The sequence below is a fragment of the Typopeltis vanoorti genome, chromosome 13 (assembly GCF_054136105.1).
Source record: "Typopeltis vanoorti isolate ZY-2024b chromosome 13, IOZ_Tvanoo_1.0, whole genome shotgun sequence".
In the NCBI taxonomy this organism is placed as follows: Eukaryota; Metazoa; Arthropoda; class Arachnida; order Uropygi; family Thelyphonidae; genus Typopeltis; species Typopeltis vanoorti.
The window spans coordinates 122,372,493-122,395,468 of record NC_143561.1 but is presented as its reverse complement, the minus strand read 5'-3'; the positions used below and the strand labels follow the sequence as shown (position 1 = coordinate 122,395,468).

Genomic DNA, 22,976 nt, shown 5'->3' with positions numbered 1-22,976 from the left:
CTCGATTTTCCGAAAGGAGAAACCCTCCTCCTGCGTATGAGAGCGGCTAACTCACCTTCAGCTGAATCTTCTTATAAGAATTCTTCCCGTCCTAGACCAGGTCTAGGGAGCAAATTCGAACCCAGGTCTTTCAAATTAAAGGACCCTTCGATACCGACTGAGCTAAGGGAGGGTTTCACTTTAAATGAGAACGTAAGAAATGAACCTCAAGGTTATGCATATTACAATCTCATTAAGTTGAAAATATGCTCAGATTTCTTTGACATAATTTATAGTTGAAAATACGCCCAAGAATCTGTTGTTGCGAAGAAATATTAATATTGTATTCCTGAAACTAATCGATGCTTCTTTTTCAGTTGTAATGGGTCACTGGGTCCTTCAAATCGTCTACCTCAGGGGTGACCAACCTTTTACATTTCATGCGCCAATTTTTTCAGTACAATTACAAGTTCAGATGCCATACAACTCCTGTACCCTTAAAAAACCTGTAAAATATGTGAATATAGACATGATATGTATTTTATTATGTGTGAAAGTGTTTTCACAAACAATGCATAACGGATTCGTTCTAAATAAGAACTCATTTTCCAACTGTTCATTAAATTCACGTTTGCTTTCAACTTCTGTTTTTCTTTTGCACTGTGATGAGTAATTGATGTAAAAACAAGGCTTAGTTTTCGAAAAAGTACAAACTTCAAATATTCACAAAGAACGAACAAAGCACAACTCGTTAACTCACGAGTATCAATTGCAAACAGACTGACAAAAACCTGCGACGCACCGCTGTTGCTAACGCTTGGCGCCTCAGGATCAAATAAGTGAATGTGCAAAAGATGTGCACGAAACAATAAAATCGATCGCTTAAAATAATTACTAAGTTTTATCTTTTTTTCTGCAAATCGATTTTTGGTTAATACTTTTTGCATAAATAGGCTTACTTTTTTATTATTATCATTGGAGTCCAATGCTCCACTTTTGGCGCATGCACCATAGGTTGGCCATACCTGGTCTACCTGCAATTAATTTGTCTTACCTCTAGTCGTCCTATAATTCATTCTACACCCCCCCCCAACTCTGTATCATGAAAATAAAGTACTGGAGCAAACAAGTTTTGGGTCCCGAACGCAGGGCTGCAGGAATCTATGAACAGACCTAAATCTTTCACTACATCATTCGCTTTGTGTCAGATGTGGTTTGCTCGCAGTTTCAGGTTGAAAGGATTCACTCTGTTATTTATTTACTTTGGTATCACATTCAGAATCGATTGGAAAAACTCCATTTCCTCAACTACTCAACAACCATGGTAAAACTTTATATGAGGTGGCCACTGCTTATCCTAACCCCTAATTGCATCCGAAAGCGTGGGATACGCATTTTAACAATTTGTGTAATGTTTTCTACCTCTCTGAAGGTCAAATATCGTACTTTCTCCCCACAGCTTTGTAACAAGGTTTTGAATATATGTTATCCAACCTCCGATCTAATGTTTAGTCTTTATGAAAATATTAAATCAACAGTGAAATGGTTAAGCTTCATCCACCCCGATCAGCCAGTCCCAAAATAAACCCACAGAAGTTGCTGGCCTAAGAAGTTACGCAAATAAACAGTTGTCCGTCTCATCTCAAGATATAACTGGTCTCATCACTAGGGTTGTAGCTGTAAAAAGCACAGACCTGGTGGTGAGACATGCCTCCTATATACAGTACATCACTATTTTTCTCCAGGAAGTTAGCATATGCTATTTCAAGCAAAATGAGAGGAATCCGCTCAATACATGTACATACTAGCTCTATTCTCCATTTTTTTTTTTTTTTTTTGGCGAAGATGCGTGTGTGGTTTCTATTAATATGATCTGAGTGAGGTGTTCACAGCAGAGATTTTGCTATTGTACTTCTGTGTGGAGTTAGCGTTTAGGATGGATATGCTTGGATGAGCGTACAGAGGACTGCACAACTGTTTCTCATTATCTTTTCATCGAAATATCTCTTTACTGGAATAATTTCCACGGGATTCAACTTATTCGAAAAATTTTAAGGAGGGTAAAGGCTTCGTGATTAATTCGAATGTCTGGTTATATTAAAAATGTTAGGTTCAACTGAATAAACATATTTTAAAAACTCTAACTTTTGTTATGTGATACTACACCAAATCCAACAGCCGTGTTGACTATAACCCGCTAATGTTTTCCCTCCCCATCTCGTTATATTTTATTTATATAAGTTTAAGCTATCCTTCCGATTAAAAAGGGTAGGTGTCTGGTAGTTTGACCTCCTTCTGTGGTGAATGGCATTTCTCACCCCCATCCCACTCTCCTTTCACCCGACTTGTTACTGTCGCACTGCACTCGTCGCAAGTGTTAGATTTCATCGGGAAGATTTCCTGAATGGTTGCGGTCATACCAGCGATATGCTACTGATGTCCAACTACAATATTTATTAAATTATAATTATAATTTAAACATTACTTGAAAATTAAAAAATGCTAGATTAATTTGAAATTACCTCTTCATCTATTTTTATTTACGTTTTAAAGAAAATGCCAACCAAGAAAGGGACACCTACAGACGCACTTGTAGCATAGGGATATCAAGAGTTAGATAACTCGGGAGCGTGGAAACCAAACACGGTATGTTTTAAGCTATCTGTGCTTCCAATACAAAAAGGAAGTGATCTCACACCAAGCATTGAACTCGATATCTCACCTAAGGACTTTCACAAACATTAATGCCACCGTAGGAGTCCAAATCAAGCCCCAGATTGCAAAAAAAAAAAAAAAAAAAAAAAAAAAAACCGATACTTCACTTGGAAATCTTGCAGTTGTACTTCTATATGTATATTATCTACAGAGTATGTATTATTTTCTTCCTTTATGTCAATACAATGATAAGGCTAAGATATTCAAATATTTCATACAGGCTAGTATGCGGTCCAACGACGATATCTAAATTGAAATATATATATATATATATATTTTTAATTACGGGTGATATGTCAGAATAAGCGATGCACAATATACGTGGGTGGTCTGAAAAGTTCTCGGCCTCCTCCTCGTCAATGAAAACATGAATTTATAATTTCAAAATTATTTTTATTTTTCAACATAATCTCCCTTAAGACTAATACATTTATTCCAGCGATGTTCCAGCGCCACTATCCCATCCCTGCAGTGGTTCTCAGTAAGATCTGCAAAATTCAACAGTTGCAATCACCTCTTGATTCCAAGAAAAACGCTGACCAGCGAGGAAGAGTTTTAGTTTTTGGAAGAAATAAAAATCAGAGGGAGCCAAATCTGGTGGAATAGGATGGATGTTCCAACAATTCATAGTGCAGATCCCTTAATTTTCCCATTGCCAAACACCTTCGTGGGCAGGTGTACTGTCCTGTTGAAAGATGATTTTTTTCTTCTGCAAACTGGGTCTTTTCTCACGAATTTTTTCGTCTAGTCTTGTAAAAAGATCGGAATAATATTCCCAAGTTATTGTTTACCCTTTTCAAGATAATTAATAAACAAAATGCCTTTTTAGCATCCCAAAACACTGATGCCATGACCTTGTCTTCTTTGGCGCAGAACAATCGGCTTCTGTCCACTGTTTTGACTGCTGTTTGGATTCAGGTGTGTAATGGTGAATCCAAGTCTCATCCATAGTAATAAATCGACGCACAAAATCAGATTTATTCTTGTTAAAACGCTCCAAGTACTGTTCAGAGATTTTCATGCGAGTGAGTTTTTGATCTGCTGTGAGGAAGCGCAGCACCCATCTTACGCAAAGCTTTTTCATTTGCAATTCTTCATGCAAAATATATCCTACACGTTCTTTTGAAATGCCTATAGTCTCAGCAGCTTCACACACTTTGACTCGCCGGTCATCCAATACCATATGCACTTGATCAATGATTTCTGGTGTTGTTACACTTTTTTGGACGCCCTTCACGTAGATCATCTTCAAGGCTGGTACGGCCACGTTTAAACTAGGCAGCCCATTTCTTAATTGTCGAAAACGAAGGAGAAGAATGCCCATACATTTTTATGAACTTCGAATGAATTTCTTTTGACGTTAAACCTACTTTTACAAAGAATTTTATAACCGCACGATACTCAATTTTATCCATTTCAAGGGATACAGACAACACTTTTGCTTCAAACAGCTGTATAAAAACAAATTACTTGATAGATGACTTGCAATTTCACATGGATGCTTACGACAGATGTACCAATTTAGAAAAAAAAATCTTGCCAATAGTGTTGCCATTTATGGTTGAGGCCGAGAACTTTTCAGACCACCCACGTACAAGAACAACCTATCTGTTTTCTTTGGTGTAATAACACTCCAAAGCTGCATCACATAATGAATTACTGAATGAATGAAAATAAAAGCTGAATTCCATAAGTTGTTTAATTTAAATATGACGTAATCTGCACTACGAGCATCAGCATCTTTCCAAATACGAATTGCTTTAAAAAAAAAAAAAAACAGATGTTACACCCACCTGTACACCTACAGAAATCTGTATTCGGGAGCATAAATAATCATCAAGGAAATTACCAACCTCTGCACAGACCGAATAATTTTATTCAACATGTTCTGACTGAGAAAAAACGGATTATTATTATTATTATTAAGATTTAAAGAAAAAAAAAGACTCTCAGTCCTAACCCAATGTGATTTAAGGATTATAATTAAAACTGGATTAGTTGAAAAGAAAATTTTCAGAAATGATCTCGCCCACTAAAACTCGTTATATGTGAAAACTGTCTTGCTAAGAAACCTGACAGGGCGGTTACCTCTCTGATTTACTTCTAAGCAATAAAATTGAAATGGTGACGTACAAAGACTGCTAGTGTAGGAGCAAACAGAAACACGAAAGTGTCTCGATAAGGAAGTGAATGAAATTTTAATACAAGACTTGTACACCGCCATCTAGGCTTTGCTTAGGAACTGAGACTCTCGCGTATTTCACTTACAGTATTAGCTATATGAAAATAATATAAAATTACATAAAAATTACATAATTATTGTATTAATATGTTAATATGTAATTATATATAAGTATATATAATTAATATTTACTTATTATATGGTATTATATATCCAGTATATCTTATTACATGATTAATAATAATTATATTGTATATAATACATGCCTCCAATTTATGCCTCCAAATATGGTATTTTGTTATTGTTACGAATCGCTCGCAGAGATTAGAGAATGGAGTGGTTTCTTCGTAGGATATCTCTAGTTGGTTATTATTATTATTATTATTATTATTATTATTATTATTATTATTATTATTATTGTTATTATTATTATTATTATTATTAATTGATAAACAGAATAAACAAATAACAAAAATCAGCGAATATGAAGAGTTTGTTAAATTTAATAATTCAAAAGTCGAAGAAGTCTTACAAATGGTAAAAGACATTAAAACCAGCATTAATGCATTAACTGACAGGCAGCACAAATTGATAAAAGACACATCGGAACTCCGTCAAGAATTTAATTCCCTGAAACTACAATACGAAGTTTTAAACCAACAACAACATAAAGAAGACCTTGTCATAAACGGTCTTCCAGAAACTGAATCCACAGAAAATCTCAGACGGAGTTTTAAAGTTAGGACATGCAATTGACATCTCCCTAGAGCATAATGATATTCAGACCATAAATCGGTTTCCCGGGAAGAACAAAAAACAAGGCTCGCCACGACCTGCACCAGTCAAGTTCGTCTGACAAGCAAGGTTACAAGAGACAATCTCAAGTCTTGCTGTCAAGAGACAGCAAGACAATACGCCAATATTTCTATCTGAGTATTTAACATCTTTCAATCAGAATCTTTGGAACCAAGCAAGAAAAGAAAAAACAGAAAAAAGTATCAATTTTTATGGATCAAAGACGATAAAATATTCTTGAGAAAGTCACATACTTCAAAGTCTATACAAATAAAAAGCTCGGAAGATATAGACAGGTTGCCAGAGTGAAACAAAATACTCCAACTTAGTTCAATAAGAAGATCTCAACACAACAAAAATGAATGTGAACCATCAGATAGATGTAATTACACCAGAATACATCAGTAATTGTACTTTAGAATCGCTTTATGCATGGTAACAACACACAGTACAAGCGAGAGGTCTCCCAATCTTACATATTAACATCAGAAGCATCCGAAAACATTGGTTATTGTTACAGGCTTATCTGAGGAATTACACTGATATTATTGATATATTGATTCTTACAGAAGTATCCATAACTAATGATGGAGCAACTGCTTTGCAAATTCCAGGCTTCTAACAACATAGATCATTCCGTCAAACAAAAAGAGGGGTGAAATAATAATATTTATCAAACAAAAATTAATATCAAAAGAAACGGCCTATCAGTTTGAGCATGCTGAGACCCTTTACCTCGAAATCACTAATACCACAAATACACAGCATCCCATAATACTAAATGCTATTTACAGGCCACCAAACCTAAACATGATAAAATTCTTGCACGGACTCAATAGCTGGGTTTCAAGCCAAGAAATATGCTCAACCGAATACCTAATGATAATTGGCGACATAAACATAAATATTGCAAACGAAAACCAGAACAACACTGTACAATACCTAGACACGCTATCCATGTATAATCTAATACCAACAATAACATCATGTATTAGAGAAGAAATATTCGGAAATACTATCACTGCTTCTTGCCTAGATCATAAAAAACTTCCGAGCACCACCAAACAGTTACACTGCCTCAGTCATAAAGTGCAAAGTAACAGACCATTATTTCACCGCTCTAAACCTGCACACCAAGACAATATCCATGCAATGTCCCACAGAAGAAAAGCGACAGAAAACAATAACACACGAAGAAATAGTCAACCATGAAATAAGAAAAACAGACTGGGAACACCTGGCATCAGATTCAGCAGATATCTTATAAAACAACATTAAACTCACACTGGAGGAAATATATAAGAAAGCTACAAAGAAAGTCAGAATTCGCTCAAAAACAACACAAAATCATTGGATAACACAAAACTTAATCCTAGCAATACACAGAAAGGACGCTTTATGGAAAGAATTAAAGCGATATCCAAATAACACAGCTTTAAAAACTGAATATAAGATAACAAGGAATCGCATTACAACACAAATCAGAAATGCAAAAAGAAGCTACTACAGAAACAAACTAACCTCTGCACAATACAACATGAAACAAACCTGGCATCTGATCAATGAGATGCTAGATTTTGTTCCCAACACCACCGCCTCCGAAACCATAAAACACAGCTTCATGAAAGAAGCAAAACCTATCCAACAACCAGCAAATGACTTTAACCAATACTTCGCAGACTCCATTCAAGAACTGCACAGAAATATTCCCCCAATCACAAAACGAGACCCTCCACTTTAACCACAATCAAAACAGACATTATGGTTCCCAACCATAAAAGAAGCAGAACTTCTCTCTCTCTCTGCAATACATCAAATCAAACCAAACAAAGGTCCAGGAATTGATGGTATCAGACCTAAAGATATAAAGCAACATGCAACTAGCTTAAGTCCAATCCTACTAAAATTAATAAACAAAATATTCAAAACAGGACAGATACCAAGTATGCTAAAGACCACCATAATCACACCCATATACAAACATGGAAAAAGAAATTTAATCAACAATTACAGACCCATAGCAACATTACCAATTATCAATCAAATTATGGAGCGGATCGTACCGAAGAAACTCACAGCATATGCAGAGACCTTTCATATTATCCCCAAAACACAATATGGTTTTCAGAAAAATAAGGGAACAACATCTCTCTTGGAAGACTTTACAGAGTAATTAATACCGCCTTAGACAAAAACAAAATTGCCATGGTAGTCTTTATTGATCTAACTAAAGCATTCGACACACTTACACATCAAACCTTGTTAGAAAAGCTGAGACATGTTGGAATAGACGGGCCTCTTCACAGGTGGTTTACAAACTACCTTCAAAATAGAAAGCATATCACACGTATTGGGTCAAACCGAAGCAGAGAGCTACCAGTAACCTGTGGAGTACCACAGGGAGCTGTACGCTCCCCAACTCTATTCAACATTTAGACACACGATATTAATCAACTACCACTCAAAGGTAAGAGACGATACAGCAATAATATCCATCCATAATAACGCAAGCATAGCCCAAACAAATATGCAACATGACATAAATCTGATCATAGACTGGCTCACGAAAAACTTCATACACCTAAACTCAGAAAAGACGAAATTGATGATATTCAGAAATCCACTGACTCGAACAGTTGAAAACAAATATATAACCATCCAACATCCACTTTCCAACATAAAAAACACACAGAACAACAAAACCACTACAATCACTCAGGTTGAAACAATACGACACCTTGGAGTTTACTTCGATGCAGATATGAACTGGAATAGCCACATAAACCATCTACACAACAAACTCCGAACAATAAGTGACAAACTCTACACGTTAAAAGACATAGTTCCCATACGCCTTAAAACACTAATATACAAAGCACTATGCCAAAATATACTAAGATACGCTTAACAACGTATGCTTTCTGTGCACCCTACAAATTAAATAGATTAATGTCGCTACATTACAAAATGATAAAACTGATCTTTTGGGAACAAAGAGAAAATAACGATCTTATATCCATTGCAATGTCAGAACAAAATACTGAGAGCAAAACATTTATGTCACTATGCAGCTTTGCTAAAACATTATTTCGATGCCAACTACAGGACAGTCAGAAATACATACCGTATAACAAAACCTCAGACTACTAATTATATCACATATAAATACAATAATCACTACGGAAAGGCAACGCAAAACGTCTACATCCCAGACATGATAAACAAATTACCTTTTGAATACATTAGTTGTCAAAAAGGTGCACCGATAATTTTAAATAATTTATGGGTGCACCTTTTTGACAACTCGTACAGCAGAGTATATAAGTTCTTCTCGCTATACCCTTAGTATTATACTTTGGTCTAGCTACTCACTAATGAGATCTCAATAAAGATCGAAACCGGTCTGGGTAGTGACCTCCCACCATAATGTATAACATCATACATCTTCTAGGAGATGGGTTTTACATTATGGAAAATACTAAGAATGGCGATCAGAACTTTCTCCACCTTTGCAAGAGTTGCCCTAGTTTGTACAACGTACGTGGACTACGTTCTTTATCTTACGTTAGTAGTCGCCGATGCCGATACGTTTATAGTCACTATATTCGGCATGAAACTCTTTGATTCCGAATCTTGAGTTTCTTATTCGGTTTTAAAACAATGTGGGATTTAATATCCCCTTAATTTAAATAAAGTTTTATATGTTTTATTTTATTTTATTTTAGTGTTTTTAATATATCTGACTCCTACTCACAAAGGATGTAAGCACGGTGAGTGAATTAAAGGTTAGGTACTTCGAAAACCCTGTTCCAGAGATCTCTCAAGCCACTTCAGACTTTCAATAAGAACATTGACTGTCTCTCACAGGAATGAAATCTCTCATCTAAAGATTACAAATATACATGCCAAAGGTGAGATTCAAACCCATAGCCTTTTGTTGGAAAGCGGGTGGGCAGCTATCCATGTGGCCAACCAGGCCGGCATTGTTCCTGTTCAAAACTGAACAAGAAACTTCGAATTAGCGAAATTCCAAATAGAGAAATAGTGACTAGAACAACGTATGATGCAGCTAATGATAAAATATGTTATGCAATATAAACTTCATTCTCAATTCAAAAACAGTAGTTGAATTCAGTAACTTGTTGCAATAGGAAATTAATATTCTTGTATTAAGACTTCTGTTAAGGTCAGTGAGAGGCTTTTTAAATGGGAAGATCACTTTCACTTTTCAGATTTTTCTGACAACATAGGAATACCTCACAGCTCTGTTCTTTCGCTTACCCTCTTTCTCCTTATAAATGATCTTCGCCCACTGATAATGCATAAGTTCTTATGCAGTCTGCAGTCAGTGCCCCTTTAACAATGATCTTTGTACCATTCCTCAGATGGAGAGGAAAACCTGTAGTGCTTCCAAGGACACGGTACTGGATTCTACTTCAAAATAAATAAATAAATAAATATAAATAAATTCTCATTTCATCTGTCCTTACTCGCAAGATCGGATCTCTCTCTCTCTCTCTCTCTCTCTCTCTCTCTCTCTCTCTCTCTCTCTCTCTCTCTCTCTCTCTCTCTTTCTCTCTCCTCTTCTTCTTTCCTTTTTCATTCCAGACATTAATTTTCCATGTCCAGCTGCTTGAGCTGGCAAACACCAGTTCCACTCAAACTTGGAATACTGATCTCAGATTTGGGGTGGTGCACCAAAATTCGCCCTAAAATTCTTGATATTGTCCAGAAGAGAGCAGTTCTACTGGATGATCTCTCTCTCCCAAGATTCATTCCAATCACCGTTTCGCCTATAGAAAAAACATCTATTGCCGAATGTCTCCTTTCTATGGTATGGGTATGGGCGCTGTTCCAGTATACTGATCCATCATTCCCTCACTTCCAGAGAGCCGCTGCCATTTAGAATCCAACATCTCTTGTTATCAAAATATTCCACAAGGACCGATCACATATTCAAAAAGAATATTAATAGACTGCGTATTTTCAAACCCCACTTGCATAATGGCACTAACGTGCTACAAGTTTTGCAAACTCTTGCAGTACAGCTAATATTACAAAAAAAAAAAGTATAAACTAGGAGGCACAGTCCATGCAATTTTATATATATATATACATATATATACTATTCACTTTTCTACCATTCTATATATATATATACCGGCCACTGAATTAGAAACCTATATGCAGATATACGTAAAGATCACTTACACGGTATATATATGCAAAATACTTGGTCACGTACGTTACATGTTCCGGGCAACTATTTAAGAATGCTGGATCTTTCAGAGTTCGATAAAGGGTTTATTGTGGGTACCCGTCTGGGTGGAGCCACGATTTTGAAAACGGCAGAGCCCACTGGTTTCTCAAAAGGTGAGATATCCTGGGTGTTCAATCAGTGAAAAAATAACTCACGTTGCTTGTCTAAGAGGTGAAATGTGGTCCTAAGACAGACCATCAGAAACGAGATTGCGGTCGTTGAGAAGACTTGTATGGACAAACAGAACTTCCTATGAGAAGCAATTGACCGAAAATTTTAATGAAGGTTGTTTCTGACCCATATCTTACTGAACTGTGCGTAGGAGAATTGAAGAGGATCGGTATTGCCAGTCGTAAAAGGAGGTCCAACACGGTATTAAAAGTTTTTAATTCAGTAGCTGATTCTTCACTTTACGAAAATAAATAAGAGGTAAGCCTGCTTCAGAAGACAGCAGCAGAAGGAAAGGATAAATTAAGAAAAATTTATTCTGTGAGTTTGGAGGTGAAGCGTAGAGGGGATGTTGAATGACTGCTGCATGTGTTTTCATAGATTAGATGAAAACATTATCGAAGCCACTTCTGATGAACAGTATCCATGGAAAGATTTGTAGAAAATTAATGCCAATGTAAAGAATATAGTCAATTAGTGAGAAAGAGATCATTAATTAACCTGAACTGTTCTCGTCTATGCCACGTTAAATATTTTTAGTGCTGAACATGGTTGGACAGATTTATGATTCGCATCGCATAGTTAATAGCTGTTCAGAGGTAATACCTCGAGCAGAAATGAAAGATCTTATTTTTGGATGCAAAGAAGTGATATTTGTAACAGGTTACATTCTAAGACGAGGAATCTTAAGCTGTTGAGATCTGGGTGTTGTTAAACGTAAGACGGAATTTAAAAGAGGGGGATTTTTGAGTGGCAAGAAAAAAAACAGGATTGAGTTTTACTAGCATTGAAATTGACGTCATCTGAATCCCATTAAATAACGGTTTCAAGATAAGAATTTAAGACTATAGAAGTTTTATTCTGAAAGTCTGTGCAGTCATCCGCAAAAATTTGCAGTCAACTTGAGAAATTCATTGATATATAGACAGAAGAAAGTAGGTGAGAGACCGAGCTTTGTAAAACACCAGCATTAGTTAAAAAGTTCCATCTATTGTTGCGCGTAACGCAGCCATAAAACCGGCAACTTCATTGCAAAGGTAGATGACATACCATATGATGGGAGCTTACTTAATAGGCCTTTGTGCCAAATCCGATCAAATGTCTTAGAGTTATCGAGATACCTTGAGAAATCGCAAAGGCAACTACTTGAGATTCCTCAAGCTCTTCCATGGTATTTTTCCAAAGGTGGGCGGCATAAACAGAATCTCCAGTTGATCGAATCCAACTAATCGTTTATTAGTTGAGAAGATTTAAGGTAGCCTATAACTTGAATGTTAATGGTTTTATTAATTATAAATAATTCCACTGATGTGAGTAAAACTGGACGGTAATAAAATGACAAAGATTTGTCTCCTCGTTAGAAAATGGTTTGACACAGGCTAATTTACATATTGCAGGATAAATGCCACTGAAATGGGAGAGAATAAAAAGACTACACAGAACAGGAGTTAACTCTGGGAACAAATCTTCAATACGATCGGAAAATGCCATTAGAACAAAGAAACTCTTTTTGTATCCCACTAGACCCAGGTTAAGTTTCTGTCAGAAATTCTTCTGAAGAACAAAAAAGAATTTCTGGCAGAAAATAAAAGGATACCTTGAATACTACTGTGTATCTGGAATGGATAGAAAGCAGATATGATCGACTATGCAACAATTAAGGGAAAAGTAAGAAGCCAGAAGATTGGCTTTTTCAATGTCGGTCACAAATGCAGAGGAACCATCACAGTGCAAAAGAAGTGGAAGTATGATCGAATAACAGTTACAGCCAAGCGTGGGCAATAGACTAGAAAGCATGACTGCCATTTTGATAAGTTTCTTGCTTTCAGTTCTTTTAAAACCACTTTTCGATGTGCTGATAGTTTGGCAACTATTTCTGGATTTGGTATAAACAGAAAAGGAAAATAGAGATATCAATAAAAGCCAATTGTGATATGTATATATTATGCGACTCTCACTCGTGTTGTAAATCTGTAGTACATTAGTACGGCGGTACTTCTTAAATTATTATTTTTTAATTTTATTTATTTTTAATATTTATATCTATTTTCTACATAATCCAGAAACCCCGCTCTACAAACCAAACATGGAACTTTTTAAAGCCTCTTCATGTCTCCAACAAACGGTCAGTGGTTTCATACCAGGCAATGAAATTCATCCCCCCCCCCCCAAATACTATCATAAGCATCCATGACCATGGCGGTATTCGACCACTCAATCTGTTCATTAAAGAGTATGTAAGTTAACCATTATGCCAACAAGGCTAGTAGATATGTCCAATTCTTCTCTTGCATAATCCTGACATAGTTCTCCAAGAACTATGCCAGGGCTTACCTAAGAAGCGAGATTTTAAAGTGGCATGGAGATCAAATGTTTCTACCTATAAGAATTGTTTAAGTGATATGTTCAATGCAAAAGTCTGGATTAGGAAAAGTGAAAATAATCCAACGAAGAATATGAAACATACAAGTCATGATGATCACTTGACATTCGTATAATGCCAGAAAAAATGTGGAAGACAATGACTACATGAGTATTGTTCCATGGAAAGAAATAGACCCTAGGTTGTGGTCTGAATTCCCTATACAACATCCACGGTGTTGTTATTCGAGTATTTGGAGAATGGTTATCTGGTAGTCATCTAAATAATTTGTATAAAATCATTAGTGGGCATGTCTCAGCATAACCACGTGTTTGATCTGTGCAGATGACCTCACTATTAAAACATTTGGACTCGATAAAATCAACATTTGAAGAAAGGAAGTCAAAAAAGTTCTGAATGGCTAGCGGCTTAGGGCAGCAATTGAGACAAAAAATAAATTTGAGATAATCCCATTATAACAGACGAAAAGAGTCAAAGAAAATAATTGGGGAAAAGTGTGGAGTAGGGCCTGAAGCAGAAATATGAGTTTTTGTTAGTTCAGTTTCTATTTCCGAAAATGGGAAGAACATGGAATATTCATTAATGGATTACTTAATAAGCCGTACATGAGGAATTTCACTTAAATCCTCTGCAGCCTTCCGAAGTCATGTCCGCTAAGAATTCAAGTTCACTTCGAAGTGTTCAAACCAGACGAAAAATTAAAATTTGGCATGAATTTCTCTAATTCGTCTTAGAAGATATACTTACTTTATTCATTTTGTTCACTATAAAATGTAGACTTGATACATGTATTTTTATGCGCATATTTCCGATATGAGATTCCAGAGAAGTTTCGAAATACGGAATACAAACTCTTCGGTTTCGAATTAATTTTTTTTGAAAACTACGGAAGACATAGTTTACACAAGCAGTGAGTTACTTCGTGTTTTAAGACGAAGCGGGAAAAGTACTATTCAGTTACAGTGGAGTGTTTAAGAGTTAAATTGTAAAAATGTTTTTGGAAAATTAAAAATAAAATAGTTTGTTTAAACTCAAAAAAATTCATATTTTCCTCAAACAAACTGGCAGAATACACTCAACAGACATAATTACTCGACTGATAGCTTTTGTTGCTTCTCCCGCAATCACAACCAAACCAAATCCGTAATGCGGTTTCAACTCTTCTTACAGAGAGAGAGAGAGAGAAGAGAAAGTTATGTATCAGTTACAACGCTCTTCTGCAATTCCCCTTGTCATTTTCCTTCGATTTCATGACAATTATCATCTTGCTTCAGCTCTTTTCTAGAAACATTCTCTGTCACCATGACATAACAGAAAAAAAAATAATAAAGAATGACATCAAAACTACACTGCAGCCAAATATTATAACACGGTTGGTCGAGTGGTTAGCGTATCCATTCTCCAACGAATAGGCTGCAGATTCAAATTCCACTATATGCATAGATGTGTCCTGTCCTTGGGTGGGAGATGAATTTCATCGCCCAATGTGAGCCCAATGCCTCGCTTATTGGATGACTGAAGTGGATTGGAAAAGTTCCATGTTTGGTCTCTAGAGCAGGGTTTCCAGACTTCGTAAACACACACACACACACACACACACACACACACAGAAAAAATGCAATAAATTATTAAAAATGATTTTAAAAAATCCTTAGCCGCTCACGGTATTCATGCACTATAGGTTTACAATCTTTCATGGGTGAGAAACACACACATTAAAGGAAATATTTTTTCTGAGTGAGAGAGAGAGAGAGAGAGAGAGAGAGTTATAGATATTCTTCAGGGATATCTAGGGGACTTTTCATACTAACAGAAAAAGTGAAGTATGATTCCAAAACTATATTACAGCAAGATGCTTTTTTGCTTCCTAGAAAGTGAGAAAAAGTTGTAGATACTCATCCTGGAACGATCTCAGAGACGTATGAAGGTAGCGCTGAGGTCATTTTACTAGCATCCCATGTCAAATAGACCATGTGAAAATTATTATTATTATTATTACTATATTAAATTAAGTCAAAAGGTACAAGAAATATGACAAAATCATCACATATTTCACTGGTAGACATGTCCAATTGAGTCCAATTTCAACCAAAAGGACTAAGGATCAACAAGATATCACAGTAAAATATAAGATGTCCCTAACAGTATCGTTTTCTGGATATGAGATGGGACTAATGTGGGAGGCTCAACTTTTTAAGCGGTATTTCATAAATTTCCCTAAGACTGCTCCTAGCGTCCCTGTGACAATTGGAACTGTTGTTGCTCATTTCTGCCAAACTAACTGAATTTCAGTTAGTTTGGCAGAAATTTGGTAGATTTATCTCGATTTCTATACTTTGTTAACTGCTATTCGACTACAGTGATGTTCGGCACATGTGCTACAACTGTCTGATTTTAAAGTCCTGTAATATATTCTCATTTTTAATTTTCATAATTTTTGCAATCGTGTTTCCCAATTGGTTCTTCAAGTTGGGAAACCATATTTACTGCACAAGTTTCAGTAAAACTTTTGCAACCAGATCTTGCTTTTGTTTATAGTCTACCTGTACAATCTTGATGCAAGAACTAATCAGATATCCGCTGTTTCTGCTTTATTTCTTTAAGTGAAAAGATCATTACTGGTCTTTTCAATCTTTATCTGTATTACGATCGTTTCATGGTGCCACGCTGAAGCCATTGCCAAGACAAATGACTGTCAACTTCAATACCTTTCAAATACTGACCACGGAGTGTTGTATCTTTCCTCCTCAAACTTTTTTTTATTAAATCTTTTTTTGTGTGTATGCTTACCTTAAAAAAGTAATCATTAAGCCTCTCTTTTTCCTACTTCTAGTGTGTGTGTGATGTTTGTAAAAGACCACGTCCTTCACTTTTCCTAGATAAGTACAATCGATCTACAAAACTGCGTGAATGGAAGGCATAATTCATTGTCATTGATTTCATGTTTTACGATCAAGTGCATCTAAATAAGCTTGTGTCCAGTCAATTATCCCACTTGTGTATATCTGATCATAGTGATTACCTATCTATTGCCTGCTATTAGAAGGCTGCATTCATTGAGTTTAGACTTTAGATAATTTCTGACTATTTTCAGATATTCGGAGCCATTTTCTTTTTTGAACTTCTGAATACAAAATATCGTCTGCTTCAAGAATTCGTAGATATTTTTGTAGGATTCATTCTGGGACAAGACTCAATTCTCCTTCCACCCTGTAAATTTGATTCCGTTGCTGTTGTTTTGCCTCGAATTATAGACAGTGTTTGCACATTTCTTAAGTAAAAATTCCATACATACAGCATGCCTACATTGAAGACATTAACTCCATTACTCAATTTCACCGAATGGTTTTCCATATAGTTTAAGCTCATCCATGATGCTGCTTGCTTTGATGTTTCATATCCGAAGCCAGGTTCTTTAGAATTAATGTTAGAGGAAGCAGTAGTAGGATGAACGATAGAGGTGATAATGAAAACTGAATGATACAAAAATTTCTGTCTTGATAATCACTTGCATTATCTCTATTGACTATTTGGGTTTTCCACGTGATCATAACAGGAATTTCCTGAATTTTTTATATTCACAAAAATTTCTAGACATTTTCTAATCCAAATATGTGGTAAGGAGTCAAATGCTTTCTTGCAATCGAATATAAGTGTTCTTATTTTCGAAATCAAATTAACAATGGGCCCTTTGTTCCTCTAGAGTTTTTGCAATGTTATGTTCAATAATAGACGAAAACTGATGTCGTGATAAATTCTGACTAATTGAACTTGCTAGAAGTATAGTGACTAAATAAAAATGAATATTCTAACTCCTCTTGATTTCCAAAAAGAGTAAGTAAGGCCATTCAGTCCTAACCTTTGAAACCTGCCCAAGGCGGTCAATGAGTTTAATATTTTTCAGGAGAAGTGAGTAAGGCTGACAAACCGCAACCTTCTCGTGGTTCCTATTACTATATATATATATATATATATATATATATATATATATTAAAGATACCAAGCAATTTTAAACTTGGTTTTACTCCATTTCCCAAGTAAGCAAACAGACAAAAACTCAAGTTTGCGCCTGCAATTGATGCAAGTCTAACTGATCCTACAGGTAGTGCAAGACCAGGGCAACTCGTGGTAAAGGTGGGGCAAGCTCCGATCACTAATCTTAATATTTATACCCTTAATGCCAAAACACATCTCCAAGAAGGGGATGTATGATGTTTTGTATTAAAGGCAAGGGGCCACTACCCAGACCGGTTTCGACCTTTATTGAGGCCTCATCAGTGGGAGCTAGGCTAGAATAAATATTAAGATTAGTGATCGGAGCTTTCCCCACCTTTACCACGAGTTTCCCTGGTCTTGCACTACCTGTAGGATCAGTTAGACTTGCATCAATTGCAGGCGCAAACTTGACTTTTTGTCTGTTTGCTTACTTGGGAAATGGAGTAAAACCAAGTTTAAAATTGCTTGGTATCTTTAACATAATTTTACCCAAGGTAAAAATACTTTCTATATATATATATATATATATATATATATATACTTATATATATATATATATATATATATATATATATATATATATATATACTTATATATATATATATATATATATATATATATATATATATATATATATATATATATATATATATATATATATATATATATATATATATATATACTTATATATATATATATATATATATATATATATATATATATATAAGTCTAGTCCTAACACCTTTGTTAACAACACTCTTACACAATCTCCAGGGATGACCCCTCGTTCTTTCTCATCCTATACTGTCCAAAAAAAGAGTCATCAGTATCAATCCTATATAACAGTTATTTATATGAGAAATCAGATTTGTGGAAGAAAAACCTTTCCACCTCTGAGATAGAATAATTTACCTTTAGTTGAAAAGCTGTATAACTAGTTTCCTGTACTAAGTGTGATTCGAATTTTTCCAACCAAGATACATTTCTCAATAACATTTTTGTCATTTAATTATTTTATTTCATTTATTTATTTTTATTTATTTATTTTGCAAACTCAAACATGAGAGAAGATAATTGGATGTTAACGAATGCTAATTCGTTTCTAACATTCGTTAAAAGATTAACGGCTGTTCAGTGGAAACTTAGTGGAAAGGTGCAACTTAGTGGAAAATCGGACTGATCGAGATCCTTGTCGGTAACGACGATGACCTTCGATTGAAAAGACCTGTGTTCGTATCCCGAATATAATGAAAAGTCCTTATAAGGCTTTTCAGCTGAAGGGGGGCGGGGTGAGGTTAGTGAGCTTCACAGAATCCTTTCTCCCCAAAACTCCTGTTTTGTATTGTTTTTTATCCAGAGTTTCAGGAGTTTGCATCATGTTTATTAACTGTGTGCAGTCTTACGGCAAGCCAGTCAAAAGAATGCACGCAGTTAATAAACATAACGCACTGGCCTCATTCAGAGTCTTCGTTTGATTCTTCAGTAATTCTAAAAAACTTCAATTTCTGTCTTCGGGAGCTCAGAAGACAGAAATTCAAAACATCCATCAGATTTTCAATCTGATGGATGTTTGGACATAGAAATATACTGGAAAACTCTATTTACTCAGTTGTGAATCAAGTTTACTGGTTGTGGTGTTCACTTTTTTTTTTTTCTTTTCCAGTTCCTCCTGGATGGTGGTTATATGCCACATTCTTCGCTCCGTCTATTCACAGTATGTTCACAGTTTAATGCTGTAATAACCAAAGTAAAGTGCTATTCATTCATTCTCTCTACATTTTTATGAGATATCTCTTGTTGCCTGGTAAAAGATAACCATTCTGCTTATTGGAGGTCTGAAATGACTTGTAGTATTATCACATTTGGTCTTTAGAGCAGGGTTTACGTATGATTAACCCTTAACCACTCACCGTAAATAACTGATACACGGTATATCTACAATCTTTCTTGGATGGTCATTCATATTCAATAAAAAATGAATAAATCGTTAGAAGAATAAATAAAAATCGTATAAAAAGTACAAATAACATGTATTCAAATTTATTTATATGTATTCAAATTTATTTATTTAGAATGCACCTTTCCACTAAGTTTCCACTGTGAAAGATTAACCTTCGTCTATGATGATCGATGATAAGTGCTTGTTTTTGTTAACAATGTTTTTTAGAATGCAAACATCCCACGTGGTAGGCAGCTCTGTTGTGTTGTATAAACACTCAGTAAATTGCTTGTAGCTGCTTGCATCTCCAAACATATTATCCAGGATCTGATAGCTAGGTAACCTCACTATTTCACCGGCAGTCTCAAGGGAATTCGGATCCTTATGAATCTGTATTTCAGGCCTCCCTGAGTACCTTGGGTAGTGTGTCAAATGTGGACCTCCATTCCTTCATCGGGTTGTCAACTGTAGGCTTCACAATGCTTAAATGCTGAGAGTACAACCATTCCCAAGTAACATTTCGACCGTAATTCAAATGAACACTGTTTTCTCCGTGTGCTAATCGCCTGGTTTGTGTTATCTGGAATTACGGTGTAAGTAACTGAAGGTATGAGGCCAGTGTATTGGATGTGTTTTGTGAGATAAAAAATTCGGGCTTCCAGGACGGAAACCCTTCCACCTATGAGACCACCTAACTCATCTTCAGATTGAAAAACTTATAAAGATTCTTCGCATCCTAGGGAGGGAAATTTGAACCGAGTCTTACCAACGAAAAGGTATTGTCCATACTGACCGTGTTAAGGAGGCTCAATCGTCTGACATACAACTTAGAAATGATGACTTCCAGACGACAAATTTGCATAACTGCATAGAGGCATTCATTTTTATACAATCGGAAGGCTTCCCATGACTTTTTTGGTAACACAGTGTTTCTTAATATATTGACGAACGACCCTGCAATGTAACGTTGTTTGCACATATCCAAACATTATCTTTCAGCGCATGAAATAACTAGTTAAAATTAACTAGGTTATCCATTTTCATCGCTGAATGTTTCTGAGATATGGAGAAAGAATGAATGCTGTCTGATTAAATAACAGGTAATTCGAAATGCAAATATGTAATATAACATATTAATTCTGTTTTATTTATAGAAATTTATTTATTTCAATTTCTTAACTTTCTCCATATTTGAAAGCTCCGGTTTCATACACTTATTCGTCTCTCTCTCTCTCTCTCTCTCTCGCGCGCGCGTGTGTGTGTGTGTGTGTGTGTGTGTGTGTGTGTGTGTGTGTGTGTGTGTGTGTGTGTGTGTGTGTGAGAGAGAGAGAGAGAGAGAGAGAGAGAGAGAGAGAGAGAGAGAGAGAGAGAGAGAGAGAGAGAGAGAGAGAGAGAGAGAGATTCAAATATCAGTTCAAATATCAATACATATTTAATATTTAATACTAGTACGGCAGAACAGAACACACACACAGAGCACTGCTGTAACCTTGTTAAGCTGATGTCAGGATTTAAATGGAGAATATTAAAACACAATATCTCCCAAAATAACCTAAACGACAAGAACTTTTCTGAGTGCAGCTGACCTTTGTATCTTATGAGATGCAAAGAGCCTAGTGATGGAAATCGAAGATTTCAAATTTTGTACTTTTTTACATTTTTATAAAAAAATCAGGTTATAACAAGTCAATTAACGACAAATATCTAGCAAACAATTTTTTAACTATGTACGAACAGTTTCTATATTGTGTCTGCTTTTATTATGCTTATATGCAATTTAGAGGTACACTAGGTAGGTAACCTTCCATGTTAAATTTTCGTTTTCAAGGAGGACAAGGACGATTCGTCATTGAATTTTATTTATTTATAATAAATAAATTTTTTAAATTTAAACCATCTACAATAAGTCTTCCGTAATAAATAAATAAATAAACACACACACACACACACACACACACACACACACACACACACACACACACACACACAGAAAATTCAAATCACATAATGTCATGGGGGCAGTGTGCCCTATAAAAGTTTAAAGAGAATTTTTATGCATGAATGCCTATTAAAGCAGTAATTATTAAGATAAAGATATTCGTACTCAAGAAAGAAATTCAAGTCAAAAGGGTGGTGCATAATGCTTAAAAGTTAATATTTAACGTATTTAACGATTTTATAAGAAACTAAAACCGACTGCTAAGAAGAGTATAATGAACTCTTAAAATAAACCACGATACAATTTAAAAAAAACGTAAATTTTTGATCAGTTATATTATTTTTTATGATCTTATAAGCTCTTATGTTTGTGTTCACAAACTCAATTTAAGGGCACATTCAATAGAATTTTATAATTAAAAAAAAACAGAGACAAATATACATTAAGTGCAACAAGAACATTCACGAAAAGATGCATTTCTTAAAAAGAACAGCAAATATGCGGTGAAATAACCATAACGACAGTTTTTATTTATCGAAGAGCACCAATGGAAATACTTCTCTAGTTAGTTATCACTTAGTCTTTCCGTGTCAATAGCGGCACCCGTGTAAGAGGCTACCAAGGAGAAAGCACATGTCCGTAAAACACGAAAAAAAGGCGGAAAATAAAATGTTCATTCTTACTAAATACATAACTTAAGTACCGATGTTAATCAAACATCGGTACTTAAATGGTGAAATATCTTTGAAACAATATTATAAAACGAGTAACGAATATATAAATGTAGAACTTACCGCAGAATTACAGCGACGCGCCAATAGAATTAAAATGCCTATGCTTAAAATCACATCTTGGTATGTTCTTCCGCGTAGAGATTCCATTCTTTCTAAATAACAATCGTCTTTTATTTATATAAATATATTGGTCAATTGGTTCCACCTGCAACTAGAAAGTCCAGCATAATAGTTCCCTCTTCTTGCACTTTACGTAGTGGTCCTTATTTCACTTCTTTGTAACTCCATGGTCCAAGTGTTACAAAAGTAAACACGTGCAGGTCCGTCACACGGAATTTCTTGTCTTCCGGGAGAGCGCCACTTACTAATATAAACAACAAAGTATCTCCAGTTAATTACCTCAGATATGAAGTTCTTAAATTGGGAGGTTTGAAAGAGATTTTTTTTCCTTAAAAGCTAAAGACAGTTCTGCACGTTACAGAGTAATGTGCATGGCAGGCTACTGCAGTATAGAGAAGAGACACAATTCAAGCGAGAGAGGCGTGGCTTGAAGTTTTAGAGTGACATGCGAGCTCCACCAATAGCAGATCTTTAAGATTCTTTCACAAGAAAATATGTGGAAGAAACAACTTCCAAAAGAATTTATCAAAAATATACTTTTATAATATCATACTGATCATGATGGCATCATAGCCGATATTAGAACGGTTTATAAAAACATAAAAAAGTTGATTTTATTTACTTCTGTTAACGAGTTTCAGATCAACAGATAGCATAACTTTTGCTAACAGTTACAAAAAGAGACTTTTATTGGCATAACAATATTAAGAACAGAAGATGAAATGGAGTCAGAATGACAGACAAACGGTTTTTTTTCTTCCTTCTT

The 22,976-nt window shown here is 35.3% G+C and overlaps 1 protein-coding gene across 1 annotated transcript in view; it reads right to left on the bottom strand.

The window, feature by feature from the left end:
- The window catches only part of LOC150100509 (uncharacterized), a 1,094,033-nt gene extending 1,071,462 nt beyond the window's left edge, over positions 1–22,571 (bottom strand). Inside the window, exon 1 of the mRNA XM_090402670.1 lies at positions 22,151–22,571. Within this exon, the coding sequence (XP_090258796.1) occupies positions 22,151–22,237 (87 nt within the window). The 5' untranslated portion in view covers positions 22,238–22,571. The remainder of the gene's footprint in view (positions 1–22,150) is intronic.
- Between the last annotated feature and the right edge of the window lie 405 nt (positions 22,572–22,976).